Source organism: Mustela erminea, chromosome 4, assembly GCF_009829155.1.
Source record: "Mustela erminea isolate mMusErm1 chromosome 4, mMusErm1.Pri, whole genome shotgun sequence".
NCBI classification, from domain to species: domain Eukaryota; kingdom Metazoa; phylum Chordata; class Mammalia; order Carnivora; family Mustelidae; genus Mustela; species Mustela erminea.
In genome coordinates this window covers 21,955,935-21,968,760 of record NC_045617.1, presented here as the reverse complement: position 1 = coordinate 21,968,760, position 12,826 = coordinate 21,955,935, and the positions used below count along the sequence as shown (strand labels likewise).

General features: G+C 45.0%; 2 protein-coding genes across 3 annotated transcripts in view; both read right to left on the bottom strand.

The window, feature by feature from the left end:
- Nucleotides 1-1,305: 1,305 nt before the first annotated feature.
- Nucleotides 1,306-1,608, bottom strand: LOC116587719 (U6 snRNA-associated Sm-like protein LSm3). Its single transcript, XM_032338316.1, has one exon. The coding sequence runs from the start codon at nt 1,606-1,608 to the stop codon at nt 1,306-1,308; it is 303 nt and encodes a 100-aa protein (XP_032194207.1).
- Nucleotides 1,609-2,692: 1,084 nt separating this feature from the next.
- Nucleotides 2,693-12,826, bottom strand: part of SLC22A16 (solute carrier family 22 member 16) — a 42,876-nt gene continuing 32,742 nt past the window's right edge. For both annotated transcript variants that reach the window (XM_032338808.1, XM_032338806.1), the window contains 3 exons: nt 10,557-10,666; nt 9,379-9,478; nt 2,693-3,122 (listed from right to left, as the gene is read on the bottom strand). In XM_032338808.1, coding sequence (XP_032194699.1) covers nt 2,913-3,122; nt 9,379-9,478; nt 10,557-10,666 — 420 coding nt within the window. In that variant the 3' untranslated portion in view covers nt 2,693-2,912. The remainder of the gene's footprint in view (nt 3,123-9,378; nt 9,479-10,556; nt 10,667-12,826) is intronic.

Sequence of the window (12,826 nt, the reverse complement as noted above, 5' to 3'; positions counted from 1 at the left end):
TTTTCTTTGCCTGAAATAGCTCAGAGGGTTCCTGTTTTGCTGACTGGGCTCTTGCTAATACAGAAATACCTACATGAGTGATAGACTGAACGTTTTTAGGGTCTGACAAGACAGAAAGAACAGGGCTCTCCAGATGGGATTAGTGCCCTTCCGAGACACCAGAGCACTCTCGCTCTCCCGGCAGAGATACACAGAGGAGGTCATGTGAACACACAGCAAGACCCTGGCTGCCCGCAAGCCAAGAGAAGAGACCTCAGGATAAAGTCTACCTTGCAGGCATCCTGATCCTGGACTTCAAGCTTCCAGAACGTGAGAACTAACTTTAATGTGGTGGAAGCCGCCCAGACTATGGTATCTTGTAATGGCCACCTGAGCAAACCAAGAGTAAAAAGAAAAGTCAAGAAAGTATCAAAGATTAACCAAGAGGAAAAACCTATATACCCATAGAAAAACAGGCTGAGGATAAAGGAAAAAAAGAAAAAGTGACACAGTAAGAGGTGAGAAGAAGGATAAAGAAATAGCTCCCTCTCATATCCTCATTATTTTGTTTTCTTTCACAAAGGGAGAGAGGTTTAGGAGGTTACGTTTTATTTGCCAAGTGAAGAACTGAGGACTTACCCAGGGAATGGAATTAATATAAAAAGCCAAAATAATTCAAATCAAATCCCTTTTTCCCTCTTACTAATTTTTTTTGTTTTTTATTTTTAAAAAGATTTTATTTATTTATTTGAGAGAGCGACAAAGAGCGGAAAGGGAGCACAAAGGGTGGGGAGAGGCAGAGATAGAGGGAGAGGGAGAACCAGGACCCAAGCTCCCCACTGAGCAGGGAGCCCGATGGTGGGAGGGGGCTCAATCCCAGGACCCCCATGATCATGACCTGGGTCAAAGGCAGACGCCTAACTGACGGAGCCACTCAGGCGCCCAGTAATGCTTTCTAAACAATAGCATCTATGTAGTTGTTTTAATCCTTTTATTTATTTTTTTAAGGAAATATCAAGTTTAATTTAAGGAAAAAAAACCCCAGAAATTGTCTGAGGAAACAACAAAACAAATTAATTCCCTGAAAAAAAGAGTTCTGCATCTTGGTGATCACATTTATTGAAAGGGTTGCAAAAAAAAATTAAAGCACCCGTTAGCTTAAGAATTTTTGAGCTATCTGCAAATCAACTCATTTCAGGAGTGGAAGAATCCTTGGTTATTTCTTACTATCAACATTTATGCAGGTTTCTCTTTTGAATGTCTTCTACATTTAAAGAGGCAGTCATACAAAAACTCCTATATTCCAAACACGATAAATTCTTTGTTTTAGCCGACTGTGAATGGAGGGGCAACTAGTACAACACCATCTCTCTGGACAAAAAGCATCAGAATATTCCATTTTGCTGATTTATAGATCTCTTTGTATGTTTCCTCCTCAATTTCTACGGTAGTCACAGTTTCTTCCACATCTCCCAATATCATATTTAAATGCTGATCATAAGCATGTAATCTGCCTCGAAGCTCTCTGTCATTTCTCATTTTCACATAAATTCGCTCATCTAGGCTGATGAGATCCAAGGGCTCTTCTACGGTGTTGGTTGGTTGTTGCTGGTCCACGTCGTCTGCCATGCTTCAAACCCTGCACCCTTTCCCCTTAATCCTCCTTCTACTTGCTTCTGCTGCTAACGTCACCAATTCTAATATATTAGACATAGGCATAGCCAACGGCTAATTTTCAAGAGCATAGAAAAAATTAATGATGAAGCGATAGGAAAGAGAAATCCCAAACCTATGGCAGACTTGTCTGAAATGTGTTCCTCTAACAGGTATTATTTTTTTCTGTTGAAATATTAAGGATATTAAACTGAACATACATGCAAAATATGGTGTTAGGTGAAGCTTGGCAAACAAAATTTAGTACTTAAAAAACACAAGAGTGAAATCTTCCTGCAAGAAAGATTTTTCAAGGCAAAAATACTTTTTTTTTTTTTACATTGGTAACATCCAAATGGTACTTAAAGTCAATTTCCTGGATGATCAGTAAACAAAAATTTTGCAATGCACTATAATGCCACAGATTCTCTGTACTGTGCAGGAGACTCAGAGAATTTGGCAAATTTAGGAAAGATAAGAATGTCAGACTAGAAAACTTGCACCTGGCCCCAAGCAGACAGCTGTCCTTTAACCAGACCTGTCACAAAACACATCTGTCTGCTCATTCAAGCCCTCTTGCCTCAGGGTGCTGAGTAGCCAGACACCTTTTTCTGTAGCTACTGTTTTTATGCTTAAGTTAGGAAGACAACATTTTTTGACAGGGCATTTTTTAAAATATTTATTTAATTGAGAGAGAGAGAATCTCAAGCAGACTCCGCATTGAGTGTGGAACCCAAAGTGGGGCTCAATCCCACGACCCTGAGGTCATGACCTGAGCTGCAACAAAGAGTCAGAAGCTTAACGGACTGCACCACTCAGGTGTGCCCAGGGCATTTCTGAATAAAATCTGAATTTAGAGCTATGCTTCTCCTAAGAGGAGAAGGAATATCAGAAATAGAATCTTCTAGGGGCTTTGTCGAAACCTCCCATGCCCTTTCTTCCCAGTCCCCAGGGGGCAGGGGGGCCCTGGTCCTGATGGGAGGGTGTGACATTCCCTCAGGCCCACATGGCTGGGGGCAGGGGGACGGATGAGAATCAGTAACTTATAAGAACAGGGAGAAGTATTTTATTGCAGTGATAAAGCAGTGTAAAAAAAAATGAGAATTCTCATCTTGGTTTTATTTCTTTTACTTTTACAAAACAATTGTTTTAAGATTTTCTTACAAAAAAAAATTTTAAAGGACATACAAATGACATTCGGGAGATGAGAATAATACTCCTGCTAATACAAAGTCATTAAAGTAAACAAGAGTTCAGGTACCAGACAGCACAAGGCACATTTATTCACCAAGACCAGAAGCCCCTGAGTCAATGACTTCTACTTTTTCCAACACAGTATTATTGGCTGCGGGAAATAATTTGCCTGAACTCTCTTTTTCTCTCTCCTGTTCGACAGCCTCCTCCCAAGTCGTCGCCAGAGGCCTCCCCATGGTTTCTGGAAGCATTAGCGACAGCATGCCACTGACGAACGCCAAAATCCCAACAACCAGCTAGAAGGAATTAAAAGAACAATAGTAAGTGACATATCAAGAAAGAAATGTACCCTTCAGAGAGAACAGTGGTTTCTGAACCTTTTACAGAGGGCAATAGCATTAAACTGGAGGCAGCAGTTGTCATTTTTACTCCCCGGGGAAACTTTGGTTACTTATGCTGTCCGCAGAGTTGGTCCAGTCACTGGTTCGTTCATTCCACCACCATGGAGACCTACTCAGCAAATCCCAGTTAATGTCTACATTAGTGCCCTTGCAGGCACTGTCCTAGGAGCTGCACGGAGAAAAAAGTCCCTGTCCCATCTTCTCCGATCCTAGAGAAACCCAGCAATTGAACCCTGGGTTGGGACTTCATGGCCAGAGACTGTCTTAGTCAAAGTTGTCCCTGCCCCCCAAAACGGTACATGATCAATATTCAATAGATGACGCAGAATGAATGAATGAATCCACAAATGAATGTTTCAGTGAACCCAAACCTACAGAATTTAGAGAGAACCAAACAAAGGCAAATGGAAACTAACTGCTACTTTGGGGGGTAGGGGTCCATGTGATTTCCTAAAAAAATTCAGTATTTCTTTACTTTCCAAATTTTCACACCCAAAAGGCAAGCTTTTAGATTAGTACCAAGGTGGTTTGCTTTTAAAAAAGCAAATCCCGGAAAACAATGTGGAGGTTCCTCAAAATGTTGAAAATAGAACTACGCTATGACCCAGCAATAGCACTACTGGGTATTTACCCTAAAGATACAAACGTAGTGATCCGAAGGGGCACATGCACCCGAATGTTTATAGCAGCAATGTCCACAATAGCCAAACTATGGAAAGAACCTAGATGTCCATCAACAGATGAATGGATAAAGAAGATGTGGTATATATACACAATGGAATACTATGCAGCCATCAAAAGATGTGAAATCTTGCCATTTGCGACAACGTGGATGGAACTAGAGTGTATCATGCTTAGCGAAATAAGTCAAGCGGAGAAAGACAACTATCATATGATCTCCCTGATATGAGGAAGTGGAGATGCAACATGGGGGCTTAAGGGGGTAGGAGAAGAATAAATGAAACAAGATGGGATTGGGAGGGAGACAAACCATAAGTGACTCTTTATCTCACAAAACAAACTGAGGGTTGCTGGGGGGAGGGGGGTTGGGAGAAGGGGGGTGGGATTATGGACATTGGGGAGGGTATGTGCTTTGGTGAGTGCTGTGAAGTGTGTAAACCTGGCGATTCACAGACCTGTACCCCTGGGGATAAAAATATATGTTTTTAAAAAATAAATTTAAAAAAAATGCAAATCCCATTATACCCACTTTACCTCAATTTAAGAAAGAGTAAATCACATTAAGATTTAAAGACTGCCTATCTATTCTCAGTTGATCCTTATGGAGATCCTGGGTGGATTCTAGAACTAAATCTCTACACAGTCTGTAAAAATGGGTCTCATCCTTACATAATTTAAATGCCTCCAGCCAAAATTACTGCCTGGGACGATCCCATAAAAATAAAAGTAGGCACAGATTTCCTGACAGGTCTGCGTCCTTGGAGGAGACACCCGCAGCGCACAGTGCCTCGGTGGCGTGAGGCAAGGCCCCATCAATAACACGCAGGACCCGGGAAGGAGGATTTTTATTTTGTTTTGCAGAACGCTGATAACCTAATTCTTCGAAGTCCTTGAGCAAGCCTAGAAGCAATCACAGAATTTAACGTGACTTTCCGAAGGACGCTTTAAGGTATTTTCTGGTGCCTCCAGACATAGCAGGGGAACCCACTGGGTAAGTCTAAAGAGTCACTGGAAGATCCAAACCAGGACTGGATTTTTCTTTTGTGGCTTGGCCGTGAGAAGGATCGCCAGGCAGGACCCAAACCCCATAACCTGTCACCCCCCTCCTCTTTCTCACTTAAGACCTGGTCTCCTGCCCCCAGGCCAGCTCCCTCCGCCCCTTCAGGCGTCCTCATCACAAGCCCCCATCACTTGTTCCTCATCTCTCCCTCCTGCTTCACCCTCTCCAGACCCCACTGCCCGCTACCTCGGATGGCTGGGGGAGGGGGGACTGATGGGGGTGAGGGAGGGTTCCTCCATCAACAGCCTCCCTCTTCTTTGCATGTTTTCAACCCTTTCCTTTCTCCCAGTTACTTTCCTTCAGTAAAAATAACCGTTCTCAAGCCTCTTATAATCTCTGTGCCCGCCCCGCCTGGGAACTTGCTCCTGCTACCCGTGTGGTCTTGGTTACTTAAATTTCCTGCTCCTCAGTTTCCTCATCTGTAAAATGGAAATAAGAGTAGTACCTGCCTCAAAGGAGGGTTGAACAAATTAAATTAAAGGACCCATCTAAGGCGCATTAAAATAGTGCCTGTCCCCGGTCAGCGGTCCATAAATGGGATCATGTCATTCAAAGAAGCCAGAGAGGCCCCCGGCCTTGGCCCCCACCACCCGAGCCCCTCAGTCTGCTCACCTCCCCTCACCTCTTCATAAACTGACTCCCACACCCGCTCCTCTGGCTGACCTGTGGGGGCTTCCAACCCATCACACACAATTCCAGTGCACTGTCCTTCCCCATGTCAACCTGGCCCTCCTCCTGGGTTCCCTCCCGCCACCAAGAAGGGCTCTGGCATCCCTCCACCCCCTACCTCCAGCACACCCAACTGCTCACCATGTCCTGTGCATGTGACTTTTTCATCCCACTGTCTCTAAGTCACCCTTAGCACAAATGCAGCTCCCTTCCGACCTCCTTTGAGATCCCTGCCTGTTTTTCCAGAGGCTCTCCTGACTTCCATAACCCACCCTGGTGTTAGCAATAAGCATGACCCCAAACCCAAACTCGTCATGTTCTATTTTCTCTGTAAGCCTTTGCCTTCCTGTTCCCCCCGCCTAGAATTCCCTTCTCTCTTTCTCCTCTGACTGACTTCTACTGGCCCTTCAGGACATAGATTGGAGGACCCCTCCTCCAGGAAGCCTCCCCTCTGGCCCTAGCCTGGGTTGGTAGCCCTCTCCTATAACCCATGACCCTGGCATTCCCCATGTTCAGCCCTCATCTCTGGGGCTCGGGATGGTTTGTTCTTCTGCCTTCCCCAGGCACTGGACAGACAGATGTCTCTCAGGACCGAGGCTGTTTCTTTCATCTCTGCTCCGTAGCACCTGACAAGGAGGCTAGTTCAAATACAACATTCAACAGATCTTTGCCAAACTAACTGAAGAATACAAAACTGACAGAAATTAGTGTCCCCTTATTTCTTAGACTACTAGAAAACAACGGTCTACAATAAAAGCATCAGAACAGGTGATTTTCACGTGCTTCTTTTTGGAAGAGAAAACACGAAGTCATCTTCTAGATCAGCATTTCCATTCCTCCAAAGCAAAATATTGGCTCCCTAGGCACTTTGATACCCATAAAGAAGCTTAATGAGAAATTTTATAATTTATTTTCTTACTCATTAAAAACAACCAGCAAGGGCATCTGGGTGGCTCAGTGGGTTAAAGCCTCTGCCTTCAGCTCAGGTCATGATCCCCGGGTCCTGGGATTGAGCCTGACATGGGGCTCTCTGCTCAGCGGGGAGCCTGCTTCCCCCCTCTCTCTCTGCCTGCCTCTCTGCCTACTTGTGATCTAATAAATAAATAAAATCTTAAAAAAACCAAACAAACCAGCAACGGCTGTTGCATCCAAAAGAAGCATATTCAGACTATCTCTGCAAGGAACACAAGACCCTCCTGACAGAGGTTGTCTTGGGGAAAGAGGACTGGGCACCGAGGGTCAGGGAGGAGGACTTGATTTCTTTGCATTCCCTTCTGCACTGCTTGTTTAACCTGTGTGAAAAGCAGGGTATTTGGGTCTGAATCCAAGCTCTGTCACCCCGGTGACCTTGAGCTACCAATTACTTTCCAAACATCAGTCTCCTCATTTTTAAAATGTGGATAGCAACAAACAGTATCTGTAATCTATGAAGACCCAAACGGGTCTTTTTGTTTTTGTTTTTGTTTTGCATAACAAGTGCTATTTAAGTACCTGGTAAACAAAATTTAAAGTCCCTTTTGACTCCATAGCCCCTGACTGACTATTATGGATTTTCTTTCTTCCTTTCTTTCTTTCTCTTTCTTTCTTTCTTTCTTTCTTTCTTTCTTTCTTTCTTTCTTTCTTTTGAATCTTTATTTGGTTTTAGTATTTTTAGAGCAGTTTGCTTTCATAGATGTATGTATCTTCTGTGTGTTTCAGCTTATTGGTTTCAAAAATGCCTTTTCTGCTTTTATCTCCTATTTATTTAATGAGGAGCACAGAGTGCTAGCACAAAGAAGATGCTTCTAGAAAAGTCCATGCCCTAAAAAGGATGGTGGACTCTCCAAAACACTTCTCTATGCAGGCCAGACAGCACGTATCATTTCTCAACCTCAGAGTCAGCTCCTGAGAGATGCTGGCATCCCAACACCACAATTAAGCAAATTTGACTAGTGCCCATTACTGGGACATGAGAGAGATCCAGGCTAAGCCAGTGATTCCCAAAGTGTAGGTGCACACCACCTCTGTGAGCAAGGTGATTTTGGGTGCACCACACACTTTGTTCAATTGTTCAATGGTAATGGTCCCGTTACTTTGTTTTGGAAAAACATACGACTAGCCTAACACCCAGGCTTTTGCTGATGATATTGCTGAAGACAAAGCTAATTTTAAAAAGCCAGTCTATTTGATTTAAAATACCAGTTAAGGGATAACATGAGTGGCACACAGAGAGAGGGAAATGCTTTGCTGGATACAGTCCCGGGGATCCAAAGTGCCCTGTCCAGCCAGAGTCCAGCGGTCTAACTAGAGGGACAAAAACACATGCACAGACCATAAAGCTGGACTTTGGCTCCCTGTGGGCGCGGAAAGCAGCGCACGTGTAATGCTACGCAGACCAGAGGAAGGGAGACGTGGGGTCGTGGGATCCAGGTGTCTTCCTGAGAGAAGGGGGGTTTGCTCTGCTTCTTCAAGGATATGGGCAAGTTTAGCAAGGGGAGATGGGAGGGGGTCCCATCTGCAGGGGGTCCATCTGGAAAGGAATCAATACCCAACAGAGCTCAGATTTTCTCCAACCCTGAAGGTGACATGGCAGTCAGGAGTTGCTGTGGTGTGGCAGACTCTTCTGACGGGGCCGGGGGAAGCACAGGGGGAGGATCTGGGAGGCAGACGGCGGAGGCCATTGAACCGGAAGCAGGCAAGCTGGGGTGGTTTCGAGAAGGAGGGTGAAGGTTTGGTGTCATGGATGGGGACACGAGGGGGATAGAAGAACAGGACCATTGAAATGCAGACACTCAAGCGTCCTGCTGGAGGCTGCTGACTTCTCCCCCAAAGTGGGGGGCAGAGGAGAAGGGCATGAAGGCACAGACCTGTCCTGTCCGGGAAAACCTGACTCTGTTGTGAGACCCCCCGGGAGAACATCCAGGAGACCAGGCAAAGGATGGGTTTGCAGGGCGGAAGGGAAGTCTGAATGCAGAAGAGGTTTTCCACACAGGGACTGGGGAGGATAGCCCGGATGGCTCTCAGAGAATGAGTCCATTTAAGGCGAAACCAGAAAATGAATGAGGAGCACTGAAGATGAGAGGGGCCAGCCTAGAGGGAGCTGTGGCAAGAGAGGGCAGCCTAGAGGGAGCTGTTCAAGAGAGGGCATCTGGAGAAAGGGGGAGAGGGCCAGAGACCCAGGGCCCTCCCCTAAGTTTCAGAGAGCCCAGGCCACCTCCAACCCCCACTCCCAAGCCCTCCCCGCCCCCCTAAGCCCTCACCCCACTTGTCTCCCATCTTCCTCCTGAGCAGAAGAAGCCTCCCCCGTGAAGAACCTGTCCAGTTTCAGGTAAGCTGAAAACCAGACCCCTAAAGCTCTCCATCAGGCACCACAGGACCCTCCAAGCAGCAGGCAGCCTCCAGAATTCACCTTGACCTTGGCCAGGCAGGCACCTGGTGGGAACCCAGAGGCAAGGGCGGGGTGGGCCCCAGGCCCCGGGAGGACAGGGAACAGAGCTCTCCCTACGCAGCTTCAGGAGATGGGTGGGGAGAGGTCCATCCACCGCAAACACAAATGCAATTATGGGCTCATCGGAGGCAATCACGGAATATAAAACAGCAACCGCCACTCTCCTCCCCGACTCGTGAGCTATTAACAAGGTTTCTATAAACCTCCAGAACTGCATTATAAACTGGCTTCCAAGAAGTAAAAATACAGAAGGCAATTAGCTCCCCTACCCCTCCCTCTGCTGGCCCAGCAAGGTTCTCTAAACTGATGCACACCTGCGGGAGGAAGGTCCAAGCGTTGGAGAGATAAACCCAGAACGGGGCCACGATGCTTCCCAAACGGCTCACCATGCTGCCGCTTCCCACAGCCAGAGACCTGCAAACAGAAGGAGCATTAGGACAGCAGCAGGAAGTGCAGATGGGTGCTCGGAGGGCGTACCTCCTGCAGCGGCCACCCCCCCCCCCCCCCCCCCCCCCCCCCCCCCCGCACCACCACCTGCCCTGCCACACTTCTAGCAGAGAACAAATATAATAAAACTTCAGCTCGGCCTAATATACTGGAAAATAATTTTACACTAAAGTTTCGAGAATCACTTGGGATTTAGATCCACATTCTGTGAAACAGTGGTATATACAGGCATTCAGCAGATAATTCAAGACCCTTCAAGACCAAAAAAATATATAATAATTAAAAATAACCCATTCTTCCTTTGCTATGCAGATGAGGCCCTTATGTGTATTCATTCATTCTAACATTGAGAATAACATTGGTCTTCTAGAGCAGGAATTTGGCTGGGGCAGGGAACGGACAGGAATGAGGAAGAACAGATTTATATCTGTGGAATATTCTATTTTAATTGTTTAAAGTCAAGCAGTATCTTAATGTGCTCCTCTTTAAAAGCTATTTCAGGTAGCCTTATAGAATGGGTAGTAAGAAGGAAAGAATGTGTTTTTAATGTGAGTAAGTATCTCTAATTAAGCCAAGAAGAAACACCCCACACAGGAGAAAGCAAATCGGCCAAACAGCTTGATCCTGGACCTCGAGCCTCCAGATATGTGAGAAAATAGATTTCTGCTGTTTCAGGCACCCAACCTCTGGGGTTTTGTTAGGGAAGCCCTGAAAGTTAAGACAACGGACATCAGAACATCAAGAGACACATCCTGAGAAAATTAGCCTTGAATCATACAGAGAGTCAGTATAAGTCAATTGTATTTGAGATTTAAAATGATTTTAGAATAATAGAGTGTGATTTCACAGCAATTTCTTTAGTATCCTTGTTAATGAGGTATAGACAAAGCCTTAGATTTAAAATTTGCATCATCGTCTGACTTTCCCATGTCTCAGAGCTCCAGTAACTGCTAAAGAAAGAAAGCATTTCTACTCAAAGGTCAAATATAATGAAATGACATGTAAGCAAAGGACAACAAAAAAACAAAAGAAAAATAATTCTTACCTTACCACGGTCGGGTACAGCTCTGCTGTATAAAGGTAAATAAGACCAAACGAGGCCCCTATGGCAAATTTTCCAGCCATAGTCACCACCACAGTATAAACAAAGTAACCCTGAAAAAACATTTATTAGCAAAATAGACCATCAGAGGTAACATTTTTAAAAGAAAAATGTGATATCTTAAAAATTATTATTATTTACTATTACTATTATTTCTAATTACCCAATACTGTTCAGAACTATGAAAAGTTTCATTTCTCTGTTTGAATTTATTTTGTAATCTCTACTCATGGTCTCTGAAGGCTTTTCATCTTTCCAAAATTTAGAGAAAAGTTTAACTGCGCCTCCACTCGGCCTTGGAGATGTCAAATGAACAAATGAGAAAAGCTGTTTGCAAAGACTGCTAGAGAGGAAGACACGCCCAGACGGTACCTGTTGCGTAGTAATTGACCCACTCCTGGAGTTGAGCAGAGCAGAATGAATCAAAGAGCCATAAAAACAAACTGTGCCCTTTGCAACAGTAATCTTCTAGCTTATAAATTATCTTCAGAAAATAATCTGAGATGGATAACTGAATTATTAAAACAGATTCTTCTTTTTTTCTTTTCGCCGATGCGTTTCTCAACAGCGACCCTTCTCAACAGCGCCTCCAGCTCAGTCTCTACTTCCAGCTGTGGCTCGCAAAGCCCTCCCCATCTTTGCTCTCCTCTCCTGTCTGCCACCTGGATGTGGAGACCCAGGGGACCCTGGAGTTCGTGTGTTGAGGATGGCGGTGCCTCGGTCAACCTCAATCCATGAATGACCCGGTGAAGCCAAACACTCCCTCCCCTCCCAGCACCACGACCCACATCGGACTTTCTATGGGCAAGAATAAGTATCTGTTCTGCGAAGTCCCTGGAACTTGATGGAACTCATCTCTAATGAAGCAACGAATGTCACCTTGTCATCCTGATCCCTGCGTGTTTGCTGGATGACTCTGCTGACAGTATCTATTGTAGACAGTGTTAACCAGATGAATTAATGTAACCTGGAAAACACTGATGGGTGCTGACACTGCCATTTGGGGAGAAACTTCATCAGAAGGAAGAAATTTGTGGTTAAATGTTAGTGCCCTGTTTCTAGAAATCCCCATCAGCTACTCTCCTGTTTTCCGTATTATCACAGGCATGTAACCATTACAGGACTCAGAGGTTTTGGGGTTCCCCGAAATCTTCACCAGCCAGCTCAAAGGCAGCTGCCATCAACTCAACTACTGTACCTGTAAACTACTTGAAAAGACAAAACCAGTAAAAGGTGTGAATGAAGTTCCCTCAAATTGGCAACAACCCCCTGGTCCTGAGTAGTTTGACGGCATTCGTGTTAGTTGTGTCAATCAGTGGGAAACTTCATTGTATAAAACATTTGATTCACCATCCTTCAGAAGTAAGTGAAGTATTACTATAAAAAGTCACTGGTTAACTTAAAGAAAATTTCAAACAATATGCAAAACTTAAAATGCCTTGCTCTAAATGGTGAGATACTATTGTAATCCTAGAGAAAATTATAGAAAGTATTTTTTTAAAGATTTTATTTATTCATTTGAGAGAGAGACAGAGAGAGCACAAGCAGGGGGAGAGGCAGAGGGAGAGGAAGAAGCAGACTCCCTACTGAGCAGGGAGCCCAAATTGGGGCTTGAGTCCAGGACCCTGGGATCATGACCTGAGCGGAAGGCAGACAACTGAGCCACCCAGGTGCCCCATAGAAGGTATTTTAAAGTACTGTTAGAGTAACCATATTTAACAAATCAAGAATGAAAACACAAGTTCTGATAACATTTTGCAGGGGGAAGAGGAGGAGCCCTTCTGGATGCAAGAATTATTCTGGGGGTGGCGGGGAGTGCCTGGGCGGCTCAGTCTTCCCAGCGTCCTGGGATCGAGCCCCGCATCGGGCTCCCTCCTGGGCAGGAAATCTGCTTCCCCCTTCTCCTTCTCCCCCTGCTCGTGTTCCCTCTCTCGCTGTGTGTCTCTCCCTCAAATAAATAAATAAATAAAATCTTTTTAAAAAGAGAGTTCTTCCAGGGGATGGTGTTCGCCCGACCATAGAAATGGGAAAGTGGTCTCCGTAGTTTCTGGCAGTGTTTCTCAGTAGGAAACTACATTTTTGAGAACGAGCTCCTTGAGGGCTTTAGGCACACTTGAAAGTGAACACCACTAGGTGCCTGCAATGAAAAGCAAGACTGTTTAAATTGAAACAGTCCTGAATATGAAACTCATTATATCCTTCAGATGTCTCTA

Coding starts and splice junctions, on each gene's coding strand:
- LOC116587719 (XM_032338316.1), bottom strand. CDS start 1,608: ATGGCAGACGACGTGGACCAGCAACAACCAACCAACACCGTAGAAGAG.